The 16,091-nt window shown below is 37.5% G+C and overlaps 1 protein-coding gene across 2 annotated transcripts in view; it reads left to right on the forward strand.

The window, feature by feature from the left end:
- Nucleotides 1–14,409, forward strand: part of PPAT (phosphoribosyl pyrophosphate amidotransferase) — a 36,670-nt gene extending 22,261 nt beyond the window's left edge. The window contains exons 3-12 of one of the 2 annotated variants that reach the window (XM_027102861.1): nt 4,147–4,353; nt 5,392–5,504; nt 5,608–5,753; nt 6,282–6,354; nt 7,184–7,335; nt 7,810–7,937; nt 8,900–9,121; nt 10,320–10,440; nt 12,201–12,288; nt 13,983–14,409. In XM_027102861.1, the coding sequence (XP_026958662.1) occupies nt 4,147–4,353; nt 5,392–5,504; nt 5,608–5,753; nt 6,282–6,354; nt 7,184–7,335; nt 7,810–7,937; nt 8,900–9,121; nt 10,320–10,440; nt 12,201–12,288; nt 13,983–14,178 (1,446 nt within the window). In that variant the 3' untranslated portion in view covers nt 14,179–14,409. Of the gene's footprint in view, nt 1–4,146; nt 4,354–5,391; nt 5,505–5,607; nt 5,754–6,281; nt 6,355–7,183; nt 7,336–7,809; nt 7,938–8,899; nt 9,122–10,319; nt 10,441–12,200; nt 13,948–13,982 lie in introns of those variants that run through there. The other variant, XM_027102863.1, reaches the window with a different exon arrangement.
- The last annotated feature ends 1,682 nt before the right edge of the window (nt 14,410–16,091 follow it).

The raw sequence follows: 16,091 nt of genomic DNA on the forward strand, positions 1-16,091 counted from the left end.
CGGGAAACCTTAACTGATAACATAAACAGTTGATTAACACATATTTTGTATGTCATATGTATTATATACCGTTCTTACAATAAAGTAAGCTAGAGAAAAAATATTATTAAAATCATAGAGGAGAGAAAATACATCTACAGTATAGTACTGCCTTTATCGATACAATAAGCTCAAGTTGTCTTTTTACAAGATAAATTCTGTCAGTACCTATGTTAATGTAGTATTAATACAGAACACTGTAGATGTTATATGTATTACTAACACTAGACCTCAAAAATGAAAAGATAATGTGAAAAAATTTATATTTATAGGTATAACAATTCATGCATTGGTAACAAAGAAGAAGCAATATGATTGCTTTATGGTTGCCTAGCCTATACACTAATAAATGAATCGTTATAAAATATCACTCACTTTATGCCTATGTAAAGATGGGCTATCCACTTTAATACCGGTCTTCCACATGATGTTGTACACAATGACTACTTAGGCAATGGTGATGGTGGTGACACCGAAATGTCTCATATGGTTTCTGCTGTACAGTTACTAGATTTTCACAAGAAGACTCTCACATATCCACAACAGGTAAGTTTATTAACTGTACAGTATGTTGATGATTCACTCTTCATTAAGTGGAAGTGAATCATCATAAAGGACTTCAACCTAGTAGTCTTCATTCCTAATGAGTAGGAGGAAGAGGAGGGGTTGGTCTTGCTGTCTCAGGTGTGGAAGAGGTGGGAAAGGGAGGCAGGAGAGGCAGGTACACTGTATGTAACTTGATGGAAATATGTCGTAATTTCTGTCTGACTTTTTGCTTTTTTTATTTCTCCCAGAATGTTTCTATGTGGTACCAATTGTTCCACGGTTTGCTTTAGTTTCAGTGCCTGTATCATAGAAGGGTCCATGTTGTAAAAGAAGTCCAAAATGAGTCTTGAATAATCGGAACCCTACTGCTAGAGTGTCAGTTTGTTTCTGGCACTGCTTCTTCTGTGTCTTATTTCTCATCATCTGGCACTGGTTCGAAAGCACTCATCTCCACCAAGTCATCTTCTGTTAATTCCTCTGGTATGGTGACTGTTAGCTCTTGAATTTCTCCAAGATCCATATCTTCACTTCATCCCCCACCATTTTTATTTATTTATATTTTTTACCATATCCACAATCTCTTTCATGATTTCTTTGACTGGTTCTGTCATAAATCCTGTGAAGTCATGCACAACATCTGGACACAGTTTTCTCCAGCAGGAATTTATTGTTTCAGGCCTGACGGCTTTTCCAGCTTTTCCTATGACAACCGCGGCATCTTCAGTGGTGTAATCCTTCCAGGCTTTCATGATGTTCTTTCCGTTGGGTTTGTCTTCCATGGCGTAGACAGTGCTCTCCATAGAGTACCTTGTGTAATGAGCCTTGAAGGTCCTTATGATCCCCTGATAGGGAGGCTGAATTAGAGGTATGTTTGGGGGCAAGCACACCACTTTGACCACTTGGGTCTGACCGTGTTGAACTCATGGGGTTCTGGATGGGAGGGGCGTTGTCCAATATCAAAAGAACTTTAAAAGGCAATCCCTTACTAGCAAGGTACTTCCTGACTTCAGGGATAAAGCATTGATGGAACCAGTCCAGAAAAAGTGTTCTTGTTGTTCAGGCTTTCTTGTTGTACAACCATGTGTTAAAAGACTAGCAGCCGGACTTCCCTGGTGGTGCAGTGGTTAAGAATACGCCTGTCAGTGCAGGGGACATGGGTTCAAGCCCTGGTCCAGGAAGATCCCATATGCCGTGGAGCAACTAAGCCCATGCACCACAACTACTGAGCCTGCACTCTAGAGCCTGTGAGCCACAACTACTGAGCCCGTGTGTCACAACTACTGAAGCCCGCATGCCTAGAGCCCGTGCACCGCAATGAGAAGCCTGCGCAATGCAACGAAGAGTAACCCCTGCTCGCCACAACTAGAGAAAGCCCGTGCGCAGCAACAAAGACCCAATGCAGCCAAAAATAAAATAAATAAATAAATAAATTTATTTTAAAAAAAAGACTAGCAGCTGCTGTTTATATTTTCCCCTTAAGGCTTGGGGTGGGGGAGGGGGTGTTAGCAGCTTTATAGATAAGGGCAGCCCTGATCCTAAACCTGACTGCATTTGCACAAAACAGGAGAGTTAGCTTATCTCTTACTGCGTTAAATCCTGGTGTTTGCATTGCTTCACTTCCTTACTGATAAATGTCCTTTGTGGTATTTTATTTCCCACAATAGGTCACTTTTGCGATAAAACCTGTTTTTTTTTGCGTTAAAAACCTGTTCAGGCAGATATCCTTTCTCCTCAATGACTTTCTTAATGCTGTCTGGGAGCTTGCCTGCTGCCCCTTGGTCTGCAGAAGTCACTTCTCCTGTTATCTTGACATTTTTTAAGCTAAATCTCTTCCTAAAAGTATCCAGCCATCTTTTGCTGGCATTTAATTCTGCAGCTTTAGATCCTTCACCTTCCTTTTGCATTGCCATCATAAAATGACTTCACTTTTTCTTGAATCATATTAGATAGGTACGCCTTTCTTATAGCAATCATGCACCCACATAAAAGCTGCATTTTCAATATGAGATAAAAGGGTATTTCACAAAAAGTGCAAGATTTTTGTGCCTGCTGGTATAGCTGCAGCAACGGCTTCACATATTTCCTTTTCTTTTTTTTGCAATGGTCTTTATGCTGGATTCATTTATCTTGAAATGGTGGGGCAGCTGCAGCTGCAGACCTCAATCTACAGTAGACGTCAAGCAATTCAACTTTTTCTTGTAAAGTTGTGACTGCTTCTTGGGAGCACTTTCAGCATCACTAGTGGCACTTTGAATGGGTCCCACGGTGTTACTCAAGATTTACGGTATTGCAGTAAACACGAAGAAAAATACGCAGGAACTGGGAGAGGAGACTTTTTACTGCAATAGGCAACTTGAGGTAGAGATGAAGGGCTCACCCGGAGAGGATTAGTGTCACATGGAATTTTAAGTGGGTACTTGCAGCACTTGAGCTCCCTGCAAATATTAACAGGAGGTGGCTCCGAAATTATTACAGTATTACAGTATGGACTGCAGTTCATTTTATGCAGTTATGATGTAATACTGCACCTTTATGTTTGTTTACATTTCTCGAAACAGCAAATAGCAGTTTATGGTTTGTGTTTGTTGTGTGCATAAGTTTTGATAAATGTTAACATTTTATAATAGGATTGTGTATATTTTGTGGTAGTAAATGGTAAAATAGACTAGTATCTAAATATATTTTATTTATGACATACCCATCTTTTTCTTAATTTTTTTCAGTTACTCTAGGCTACACGGTTCATCTGCCAAGTATTTTTAAATTGTTGCAACTCTCCAAAAAAAATTTCTGATATATTTATTGAAAAAAATCCATGAAAAAGTGGACCTGTGCAGTCCAAGCCTATATTGTTCAAGGGTCAACCACTTCTATTTGTCATTACTATTTTTATTTCTCTCCCAGTGATGATTTGCTAGACTGACTCAGACAAGTCATTTATTTGAATACTTTAACATGCTTTAATTTAAAATTACAAATAATTTAGTTTATTGTATTTGACAAATGTTAACGCTTAGTACATCTGTTCTTCAATGTTTTATCAAAAAGTATCTTATAAAACAAGCACTTCAACATTGTGACCACATTAAATACCACTGAATTTTTCATTTTAAAATGGTTAATTTTGTTATGTGAATTTCACCTCAAATATATATTTTAATGCATCACAGTTTTTACAATTAGGTTAGTCCCCCCTTTGTTTTTTTGTGTTTTTTTTTTGCGGTATGTGGGCCTCTCACTGTTGTGGCCTCTCCCATTGCGGAGCACAGGCTCCGGACGCGCAGGCTCAGCAGCCGTGGCTCACGGGCCTAGCCACTCCGCGGCATGTGGGATCTTCCCGGAACGGGGCACGAACCCGTGTCCCCTGCATCGGCAGGCGGACTCTCAACCACTGCGCCACCAAGGAAGCCCACCCCCTTTGTTTTTTAAGATTAGAATTCTGCAGCACAGAGAAATTAAGTGAACTTCATTTTCTAATTTGGGATTGTCTGAGCAAAGGCATATAAAAATGCTGCTAGTGTTTTTTTTCCCTAAAATGAGCTCTTACTTTGACTTTGCAAGGGAATGGGTCTTGTAAATCACGTCTTTACTGAAGACAATTTGAAGAAATTATATACTTCAAATCTTGGAATTGGACACACGAGGTACGCCACTAAAGGAAACTGTGAATTAGAAAATTGCCAGCCCTTTGTTGTTGAAACACTTCATGGGAAAATAGCTGTGGCACATAATGGCGAATTGGTAAATGCTGCTCGCTTAAGGAAAAAGGTAAGGTTTTTTTAATGCATTTTCATGATTGTAATAAATTACTGAGAAGAAGTTATTGAGGAGCTTGGAAAAGGGTATTACCTATTGTTGCTACCTGTTATCTAACTTCAAAGAACAACTGTATCAGAATTAGCTGGAGTACTTGTTATAATTACAAATTCTAAGAGATCCCCGCCCCGCCGCCCCCCCCGCCCCCGCCAGAGTCTGGGGAGGGGCCGGTTGCTGAGTCTGCATTTTAATATGCTCCTAAGGTGATTCTGATGCACTGCTTTGGAGTTGAGATTTGTAAAATTGATTTAAGTATTCCCAGAACTTTGTCCTGCCCTCTTCTTAGCCTCTGCCATTGTCGTTACCATAATACAGTTTTTTTGCTCCAAAATGAAAAAAAAATTTTTTATTCAGACAATTTAAAAAATATAAATATGAAGTAAAAATTATTTAAAAACTCACTATTTAGAGGTACCACTGGAAGTTCCATTCTAAACAATACCCAGGGCATTATTTTTCGCCTAACCCCTTACCCAGATGCTAGACTTCACCTCTACACATTTCGCTGCATCGGGGATGATCAGTGAGGATGGATAACCACCATCGCCGCCACCAAAAAACCTGAGTTGAGAGTCTGCACTGCAGTGTGCCACTCTTACAGGAATGTGTCCTTTCTCTCAGGAGTGTCGAGGGCTGAAAAAGTTAGAACCATAATCCCAAACCCTCATGCCTTCTCCGTCCCCCTCCTCCAGCCACCCACTGCAGGTCTACATTCCATCAAATTTAGTTTTCAAAACCTTTCCTGTATACCTCCTAAAGCACATTTTTTTTCCCCTTTTTTTCCTGTTTGAAAAGATTCAGAGACTTCCCATTGCCTCCAGCAGCGGTTCTCCGTTATTATGCATACATACCTACCATTGGTAGGATGCAGGATTCCTTAACTGAGCATCTACAGGATGCCTGATCTCTTTCTGTGATGGCAGGCTATTGGGTGAGGGGTGAGTTAAAGCTTCCCCTCTAATGACTGCAACTTTTCTCCTTTCCAAATAGCTTCTGCGTCACGGTATTGGTCTGTCAACAAGTTCTGATAGCGAAATGATCACCCAGTTACTGGCGTATACCCCTCCTCAGGAACAAGATGACACCCCAGACTGGGTGGCAAGGTAATGGTAAAAGTAGGCCGAGTGTGCAGGTCTGGTAATGAGAGCTTGGTCTTGCTTGTGTTTGTAACTAAAATTATTCATTCAATTATTTAATTGATTCCAGGATTAAAAACTTAATGAAGGAAGCACCCACAGCATACTCTCTGATTATAATGCACAGAGATGTGATTTATGCAGTACGAGATCCTTATGGAAATCGTCCTCTGTGCATTGGTCGTCTTATTCCTGTATCTGATATAAATGATAAAGGTAATGAACTTCAAAAGAAATATAATTTTATAATGCTTTCCCAAGTCGTTGTCCTACTATTGGCACACCCTGAAATCTGTAGGTATAAGGAGCTTATTGAGTAAAAGCTAGGTAAAAAGGAAAAAAATGACACTTAGTTTTCAAAGTACATTTCCTTGAGTATTTCTGAGCTGAGCCATTTTTAATATATTTAGTGGACTTTCCTGTTTTGTCCTGTCTGAGTGGCCTATTCATATCCTTTGCCCAGCTTTTTCATTTGTGCAGTATGATTTCAGCGATTTTCTTTTTGACTTATCAGATGTCTTATTCAGGCCATGAAACCATATTGTTTGAAGGAATCTTGGGATTATTAATTTTATCTTTGGTTCTAGTCAAATGAGGAACCATATGCTCTTAAAGTCATAGTAATGGATATTCTGTGAGCTCTTTTGCTTATCTATTTGGTGTTTAGCTGTTCTCTTGAAATATGTAGCCTCTTTTAAAATTTCTTGAATTCAGTAACTGAATCGATTGTCTTGTGATTTACAGAAAAAAAGTCTTCAGAAACAGAAGGATGGGTGGTGTCTTCAGAATCTTGTAGCTTTTTATCTATTGGTGCAAGGTAAGTTTTATCTCACTCAGCACATCAACTTTTTCCACATGGATAAAAAAAATTTTTTTTTTCTGATGTCTGCAAGAATACATGTTTATAAATGCAGTTCCTTTTGTGCATTGTGCTCAGCAGTTGCACTGACATTAATGTCCCAGTAATACCTTCTAATCCTGGAACTGGCATCCTGTTTTCAAAATACCATGAGACTTATTTTAGAAAGGAAGAATCTCCTCAACAAGTAATAGTTACGAGCAAAAAATTTAAGCCAGGATAAAAATGTTCTCTTTAGACTTCATGCTTTTAAAAATCAATAAAATATAGGGCTTTTAATTTTTTTAATTCTAAATTTGAATTTAGGGGTAACAGATTTATGGAAATTACTGCTGGAGGAATACTACTTTTCTTTTTTAAAATTTATTTATTTATTTGTTTTTATTTTTGGCTGTGTGTGGGCTTTCTCTGGTTGCAGCGAGTAGGGGCTACTCTTCGTTGCAGTGCGCGGGCTTCTCATTGTCATGGCTTGTCTTGTCGGGGAGCACGGGCTCTAGGTGCGGGCTTCAGTAGTTGTGGCTCACGGGCTTAGTTGCTCCGTGGCATGTGGGATCTTCCCGGGCCAGGGATCAAACCCGTGTCCCCTGCATTGGCAGGTGGATTCTTAACCACAGCGCCACCAGGGAAGCCCAGGAATACTACTTTTTAATTTTTTAAGCCAATAGACTTTATTTTAAATTGAGCCATTTTTCCTTTATAAGGGAAGGGACTCTGTGTGCTTTATAACAGATAATTTGCCTTAATTTGAGTGGTTTATTTTTAGTCTTCTTTAATATTGTTTCCCAAGATATTACCGTGAAATCTTGCCTGGAGAAATTGTGGAAATATCCAGACATAATATCCAAACTCTTGATATTATACCAAGGTCTGAAGGAAACCCAATGGCTTTCTGTATCTTTGAATATGTTTATTTTGCAAGACCAGATAGTATATTTGAAGGTAAGTAAAGTATCTCTAACTATTGATATAAATCTATTATTTACCTCATTGAAACATGACAATTCTTGGGCCCAAAGGCTTACCTGGTTCTTTGAAGGCACCTAGTTATATGTTGTGAATTTTGGGACTGAGCTTACAAGTCATAAAAGATCACAGTTTTTCCTTTTCATCTGACTCTTGGATTTTGTTTTCCTTTTAGGAGTAAGGATTATGATTTTCAGATATGTATTAAGGTTAATTCTCTTTTTAAAGAGTGAATTCCCCCAGTTTATGTGTTTCCACTTTAGTGTTTTTTTGTCTTGCTTTTCTTTTTCAATTAATTAATTAATTTATTTATTTATTTTTGGCTGTGTTGAGTCTTTGTTGCTGCACGCTCAATTATGTAGAGTTCTAACAAGCTAGTTTCTTAGAATAGTGATATGCTGTGCTATATTATACTAAGTAAAAATTTGTTTCCTTTTCCAAACATTCCAGACCAAATGGTTTACACAGTAAGATACCGTTGTGGTCTGCAGCTGGCAATTGAAGCCCCTGTGGATGCGGATTTAGTTAGCACTGTCCCGGAATCTGCTACGCCTGCTGCCCTTGGTTACGCAGCAAAGGTATTTTCTCTTAATTAACACACAGTGAATTGCTCATTTAGCACTGAGATTAGAAGTCCATGTATATAAAGAGAAACTCATCAATTTACTGTAAGGAAAAAGAAAGTGTTGGTTCTTTTGCAAGAGTTACTTATTTTCCAGTCTTTTCATTCAGTGGCACTATTTTTTAATGGTTCCACAAAAAGTTTACCCAAAGACTAGGAAAACGATCCCCTTCATTTAAAAAAAATAATATCATGACTATATGTAGAATTTAGTGGTAATATTTGCTTATTATTAAGTACCTTCACAAACCACTGGTGTATTTATTCCCTACTGAGTGTGGGTGATAATAAAGTTGTTTATGTTAATTTTGTATAATGTTCTTAGTACTATGCTTAATTTCATTTTTCATAACCAGGTAGGATATGTAATTATAGTGATCCTGGTGTATAATACCCAACATTCACTACGTTGGAAAGTTTAGTTTGTGAATTTTTAAAAGAAATAATATGCATACATTTTAGACAAGTATTACCTTGTTAGATGGATAAGTCACCTCCTGTCCCTCAGAAAATATCTCCTTAGCCTACCGGTTTTAATTCATTTCCTGCTGACAATTTTTAAATATGTGAATTTTTCTGACAGTGATTTATTCTTTGTCATGTGTTCACATTCTTGGTGTTCTTTTCCAAGATAGAGAAATAATATGTGTTGAAGAAAGAAGCATTACAAATTCTAGCAAAATGAGTTGTTTTTCCTACTAAGTAGAGGACTTTCAATAATTTTTCTTTTTGCCTTTTCTTCCCTACAGTTTAAATAGTGAAGGAAAATTATAATCTGATGATGGAGAGCTCAGAATAACAACCACATTTAAAATTTTTTACGTAGATGTTATAACGGAAGCATGACCTAGAGAAAACAGAACCCTAGAGTTCTCTGTGTATGTGCTGCTCATTGTACTTTTATTCCTTCTCTGTCAGTGTGAGCTTCCGTATGTGGAGGTGCTATGTAAAAACCGGTATGTAGGAAGAACATTCATTCAGCCAAACATGAGATTAAGACAACTTGGTGTTGCGAAAAAATTTGGAGTATTGTCGGACAACTTTAAAGGCAAAAGAATTGTTCTTGTAGATGATTCAATTGTGAGAGGCAATACCATTTCACCCATAATCAAATTGCTCAAAGAATCTGGTGCAAAAGAGGTAAGTAATATTAAAACACCTATCCTAAAGCACCAATAATTACAATATGATAGTCATGAAAATTTTATGTTAAAAGTTTTATAAACCTAATTTTAAAACTAACAAACCACAAAATAGAATACTTTTAAATTTGTAGAGTATTGATTACTTTTTCTTTTTGAAGATATGGAAGCAATCCTAGTGTAATAAATTTGACACATTAGGTTATATTTTCAAATCTCAAAGCTTATTCTAACTAAATAGTTCAGTAATTCAAATTACTGAAGTGAGCTGTCATTTACAGCTAATAGTTGATCAGATTTAGAAATAAAATCTATTGTGGAGAAAATGGTATAGAAAGCAGTATGACAGTCTATTTAGAAAGCATTACAATAGTAAAAAAGAATAGACACAAATAAACAAACAAAGAACTGGAAATAGCTCATATATCTACCAGCAGGAAATAATTTAGTAAATTGATACATCAGTATGATGAAATACGATGCAACCATTAAAAACTATAATTATGAAGACTGCAAAACATGGGAAAATCTTTGCTGTTACAAGAAAGGTAAAAAGTAAATGTAGACACTGATTACAGCTGTGTAAATGTTCCTGACAAAAGGCAGAAAATAATGATAGATAAAAAAATAGACAAACACAGCTCTTTGTAGTAGTAGTAAGGTTTTTATTATATCCTGGTAGATGTTATTTTTCTTTTTAAAAAGGTTAAATAAGAGGTAGGCAAAAGTGTCATTCAAGTGTTAGAGGAAAAAATGAAGATGGTCCTAGGAATATAATAAATGAGAAATGACAGATCAGAAGAAAGAAATGTGCTTGTTAGTAGGTGACAGAAGGAAACAATGGGCATCTCTGTAAAAAGAACCCTTTACAAGTGACTAACATTTTGAAATTCTTGTTCAGGACACTTTGGAGTCTAGGACAGGGCTGCTCAAGTAGGATTCTTGGTAATGAATTAATTCTAAAAGTAGAATTACTTTTAGAACACTGGAGTTCTATATCTATATCACATGATTTTATAGGATTCTTTTCCACCTATTATAGTGAAAGAAATTTTTTAGTATGCTTTATTACCCGTATGTTGTTAAAGTATTCTGTAAAACAATTTTATGTTGTATTTGTCAATGACAGAATTTTGCATAATTGTTCTTACAGTGAATGTCAAACTAATGAATGTGTGAAATGCTTTCTTTCCAAGGTACACATTCGCGTAGCTTCACCACCAATTAGATATCCATGCTTCATGGGAATAAACATACCAACAAAAGAAGAGCTTATTGCCAATAAACCAGAATTTGAGCATATCTCAGATCATCTAGGTAGGTATTACAATTTCTATAAACTTTTATCTTTATTCATTTATTAACAGAAAATCCAAGCTTGTCAATCTTTACACTTTTAATAAAAAATAGTGTTCAGTGTTTATTGAAAGTAAATGTTGTATGTGTTGAGCAGATGAATAGTGAAAGAGCCTGATATGTGTGGACACCATAGTGAATGCCGTGATGGACACCTAGGCTAAGGTGAGATCAGAGAAGAAGGAAGAAAGGCTTTCCTAGTAGAGAAAACTGCTAATCAGTTAAAGCCTCCCAAAGGTCAGATCAGAAGAAAAACAAAAGTAATTTCACCACAGATTCTAATAGAATAATTTGGATGTGAGTACAAATCAAAAAGTGAAAAGCTTATGTAGGCTTATCTTTAATAATGAGGTCAGAAGTCTTGGAGATGGAGGTTATCCTTGATAAGACATTTGCCTTTCAAATTCAGGTGAGGTATAAACTATAAATATCACATACATGTTCATCCATGTATGGTACCTCCACACTGATTGTTTACAGCTGTTGTTTCTCTTGACTGGTCATACCTGTACCTTACCAGTTAAATTTTTTTTTGTAAATTTATTTATTTATTTATATTTTATTTTTGGCTGCGTTGGGTCTTCGTTGCTGTGTGCGGGCTTTTCTCTAGCTGCGGCAAGCGGGGGCTACTCTTTGTTGCGGTGCGCGGGCTTCTCATTGCGGTGGCTTCTCTTGTTGCAGAGCACGGGCTCTAGGCGCACGGGCTTCAGTAGTTGTGGCGCATGAGCTTAGTTGCTCCGCGGCATGTGGGATCTTCCCGGACCAGGGCTTGAACCCATGTCCCCTGCATTGGCAGGCGGATTCTTAACCACTGTGCCACCAGGGAAGTCCCCAGTTAAATTTTTTTTTTTTTTTTTTTTTTGCGTTACGCGGGCCTCTCACTGTTGTGACCTCTCCCGTTGCGGAGCACAGGCTTCGGACGTGCAGGCTCAGCCGCCATGGCTCACGGGCCCAGCCGCTCCACGGCATGTGGGATCTTCGCGGACCGGGGCACGAACCCGTGTCCCCTGCATCGGCAGGCGGACTCTCAACCACTGTGCCACCAGGGAAGCCCCCCAGTTAAATATTTTGAATGTCAGCCAACTGATATATTGTGAGCACTCACTCTTTGCCAGGAACATATCTATATTATCATAATAACATCACAAAACTGCTACAATTAGGCAATATTTCCCTTATCTGATAGCTGAAAAAAAAGTCTTAGGAAAAGTAAGTGACCTTGAGCTTAAATTTGAAGTCTTTCGGACTTCAAGATCTGTTATTCAAGAAAATGACTCCTAAAGCCTTCTGAAGCCATTGTAGACTTAAATCCTCCACTGCTATTTTAAATTGTTATCCCTTAAATTCCAATTTAAAATTAAAAAGATAATAATAAAGGCCCTGAGTTTTACTGATTCTCCAGCCACCACCACCCCCGCCTTTTTTTTTTAAGAGAGGCTAATGGAGAAAATTACCTGGTGGTCCAGTGGTTAGGACTCCAGCTCTCACTGCCGAGGGCCTGGGTTCAGTCCTGGGTCAGGGAACTAAGATCCCACAAGCCACGCAACCAAAAAATAAATAAATAAATTTTTAAAAATTAAAAAAAAAGAGAGAGAGATAGGGGCTAAAGGAGAAATTTTTATTTTGGCTTATGTTTTTCTGTTTGTAACTATTCTCTGTTAAGGCAATTCTTCCTTTCCAAAGGAAGTCTCATGACCTTTTTCCCTGTCTTTCCCCTGTAGGAGCAAACAGTGTTGTGTATCTGTCAGTAGAAGGACTGGTTGCATCTGTACAAGAAGGGATAATATTTAAAAAACAGAAAGTGAAAAGGCAAGATATTATGGTTCAAGAAAATGGGAATGGTCTGGAAAGTTTTGAAAAGAACGGTCATTGTACAAAGGAAGATGTTATTGTTCAAGAAAATGGGAATGGTCTGGAATGTTTTGAAAAGAACGATCACTGTACAGCTTGTCTGACTGGAAAATACCCTGTGGAACTGGAATGGTAGCTGCTAGGGGCAGACACGATGTTTCAAAACACAAAGTTAGTGGAGAAGTTATAATGGTTACACCTCCATTTACTGTTACTCGGTACAGTGTGAAATGCCACATGCTTGTGTTATAAGTTTTGAGATTTTTCTCTGAAAAGGGTACCAAAGTGCTATGATTTCTTTAGTAATCCTAGATAAATATTTTGGTATTATCTAGGAACTTGGATGATCCTTTCAGTTTTATTTAGTAGTTTAGTACTTTTATTTTTAGAAATCGTATACATTTAACTTCAGATCATCAACAGTAATGCAACGAATCGGTAAATTTCTGTTCAAGAGAGGATTGCCAGGTACTCTACTCTCCCACAGGTTCTTAGAGAATTTTGTGGAATGTTTGAGAGTTATGGAAATTCAGTTATGGAATATTTTCATAATTGAACCTTGCTAATTACATATAAAACAACAATATGTGGTATTCTTTTTTTTTGCTCAAGCATTGGCTAGCCTTTTTCACCTGGTCAGAGAAGGTAGGTGGTCAGTGGCATTTGCCAGGTCCATGCTTTAAAGAGTTTGCAAGAGGTTAGACTAAGGTGTTGTGATGCAAACAGGACATGTGAGTTAAGTATAACATTTCATGCAAACCTTGAATCCATTATACCCCAAAGTTACCTAGCATCAAGAGTTCTCTTTAAAAAAAACAAAAAACAGAAGAAACACCTTTTTGTGCCTCACTTTCCCCACCTGTGCAATGAGGTGCTTATATTACTAAATTAAATAACTTGCAGCAGTTATTTTGGTGGTTAGAGCCATTATTCCACCCCTCAGTTTTAAGACAGTGCATGATTATTAGCTTTTGAAATGTTGGCCGTTGGTCTGCAATTGAGATTTCAAGAGGGAGACATACAGCAGTAATTTGCAACCTATCTTTGAGATGCTCTGAGAATGACTGTAAAAACATGGCTGTGCAAAATATTTTCCTACATTTGACTAGAAAGTATGATCCATACTACTTAGTGCCCTTATAGTAGAAGCCCAGCAAGTAACCTGGTACATTTGAAGTAAAAAATAATTCTTTAGATTCTAACAAACCTTTTATCCTTAATTTGATTATATGCTTTTTTAATGAAGTGCTTGATCACTTGCAAATATACTGTGTATGCAATGAGATGATCAAGTAGAAACATTGTAGGGGCCAATTTTATGGAACAAGGAGACAACAACTTTTTTCAGTTAGCATGCTCATCTAATTCTGAGCATCAATGTATCACTTTTTCTACTTTGTTTTATTGGGATCTAATGAATTAGATTTTTTTAAAGGTTTTTGTTTTTTAACATCTGAGATTTAAAACTTTAAAATGACTTGCCCTCAACCCTTGTTTATGTAAGATTTTGAAAACATAAAAGTTTGTTTCTGTGTTATTACTATGATTTGGTGTACATAGTGTCCAAATCCACCTGGAATTGTAATATTTATTAATAACCATAATCTTTTGTCTTCATTTGGTAGTTAGTCTCATGTGTTGTATCATGGCAGGCCAAGAGAAAACGTTGACAGCTCTTTAAGCCCATGTGCAGCGGGCAGCAGTGGGTCAGATAACCCTGTGGTGGCACCACAAGCAAACTGGCATCTGAATAAAGCCCTGGGACCATTTGTGTGTATAGCCTCTTGCCTTAAATGTATTCCTCATGGCAGCATATGGAGGAGGCAAGACCTTATGGGTCAGTTTTGAACCAGCCTTACTTTGATTTTTTTAAAAACAAGAGACTCAGGGAAAGTACTAAACCAAAATCTCTGATATGACTTTTGTGTTTTCCATAGTTTTGTTTTATTGAGATGCTTTTATAAAGGAAAATGATACTGTGACAGTTTGGTAATTCTACAGATTTCTTACTCTTTCTCCATCATGGCCTTTTATTTCACAAGTTTCTGAAGTATGAATTACAATTTTATACCAGTGTAATCTCAAATGTTGTTTAACTGCTTTAAATTTTTATAGATATTGTAAACTGCAGAGCAAATGAGAAATGTGTTTTCACAGGATCTATATTGTGAACTAAACTAAGCCTACTTTTTGTGACTTCCTTGTGATGCGTTGGTGACAAATACATGTAATGAGTACATTGAAATATGTGTGTGTACTTTTTCTAAATAGTGACTTTCAGGTACTGCATTATAGTGAACAGCACAGTGACAGTCACATCCAGGATCCATTCTTGGCGCCAGCTAGTCATATCTTATTTCTCTGGTTCAGGCATTTCAGTAAATAGACCATCTCTTATGAACCAGGCAAAACTGCTGGCTGAGTAGGAGGGACAAATAAAGTAAATAGAAATGCAGTGCTAAGTAAGCGCTATGTTAGTGCCAAGTTCTGTGGAGACACTAGCAAGAATAGGGAAGGTGTCACAGAAGAGGAGGCTTAGATTCCCAAACTGCGTGTGTATGTTGGGGAGGAGTACTTTTAAAAATAAAAATAAAGTAGGTACATGAATAAACTGTGGTACATCCAGACAATGGAATATTATTCAGTCTGAGAAGAAATGAGCTGTCAAGCCATGAAAAGATGTGGAGGGAACTTAAATGGATATTACTAAGTGAAAGAAGCCTATCTGAAAAGAGTACATACTGTATGATTCCAACTATATGACATTCTGGAAAAGGCAAAACTATGGAGAGAATAAAAAAGATCAGTGGTGGGCTTGCCTGGTGGCGCAGTGGTTGAGAGTGGTTGACAGTCCGCCTGCCGATGCAGGGGACACGGGTTCGTGCCCCGGTCCGGGAAGATCCCACATGCCGCGGAGACTGCGCATCCGGAGCCTGTGCTCCGCAACGGAAGAGGCCACGGCAGTGAGAGGCCCACGTACCGCAAAAAAAAAAAAAAAACAACAAACATCAGTGGTTGCCAGGAGCTGGTGGGGAGAGGGATGAATAGGTGAAGCACAGGGGATTTTTAGGATAGTGAACATATTTTGTATGTTACTATGATGGTGGATACATGTCATTATATATTTGTCCAAACCTGTAGAATGTATGACACCAAGAATGAACCCTAATGTAAACTATAAATTTTGGGTGATAATGATGTGTCAGTGTAATGATCACCTGTAACAAATGGACTACTTCCGGGGGGGGGATATTAATAACGGGGAAGATTATTTTATGCGGGGGTAGGGGGCATATGGGAACTCTGTACCTTCTGCTCAATTTTGCTATGAACCTAAAACTACTTTAAAAAACAGTCTGTTTAAAAACAAAGATACCAGGGTCCTACCTCTAAAAAAAACTATCAAAATAATACATGCATATAGTTAAAAATGAAGAAAATAAAGAGGTCACTGCCCTCTCCAGTCCTCTGTAGTGCATCCACATTTAAATATTTTTTCTGTTGTTAATCTCTATGTTTTAAACAATTAGCTCATACTATTTACTTCTTACTGTACCAACTTTAGATGTTATCTCTCTTTCTTCCCTGGAATCTAGCAAAGTTTGCTCTGACAGGTAGACTTAAGTTCATCCTATTAATATGATTAACTCAAGTACTTGAGTTTCTGATGCCTTTCTTAGGGTTTCAAGTAGGGTGTAGTCAACTCCTCTAAGGAAAATTGCCTTCATGTTTCATAAAGAGGTCAAAAAGAAAATCCAGCC

This window comes from Aethalodelphis obliquidens, unplaced genomic scaffold (genome assembly GCF_003676395.1).
Source record: "Aethalodelphis obliquidens isolate GAN/ISIS:26980383/991018 unplaced genomic scaffold, ASM367639v1 scaffold6, whole genome shotgun sequence".
In the NCBI taxonomy this organism is placed as follows: Eukaryota; Metazoa; Chordata; class Mammalia; order Artiodactyla; family Delphinidae; genus Aethalodelphis; species Aethalodelphis obliquidens.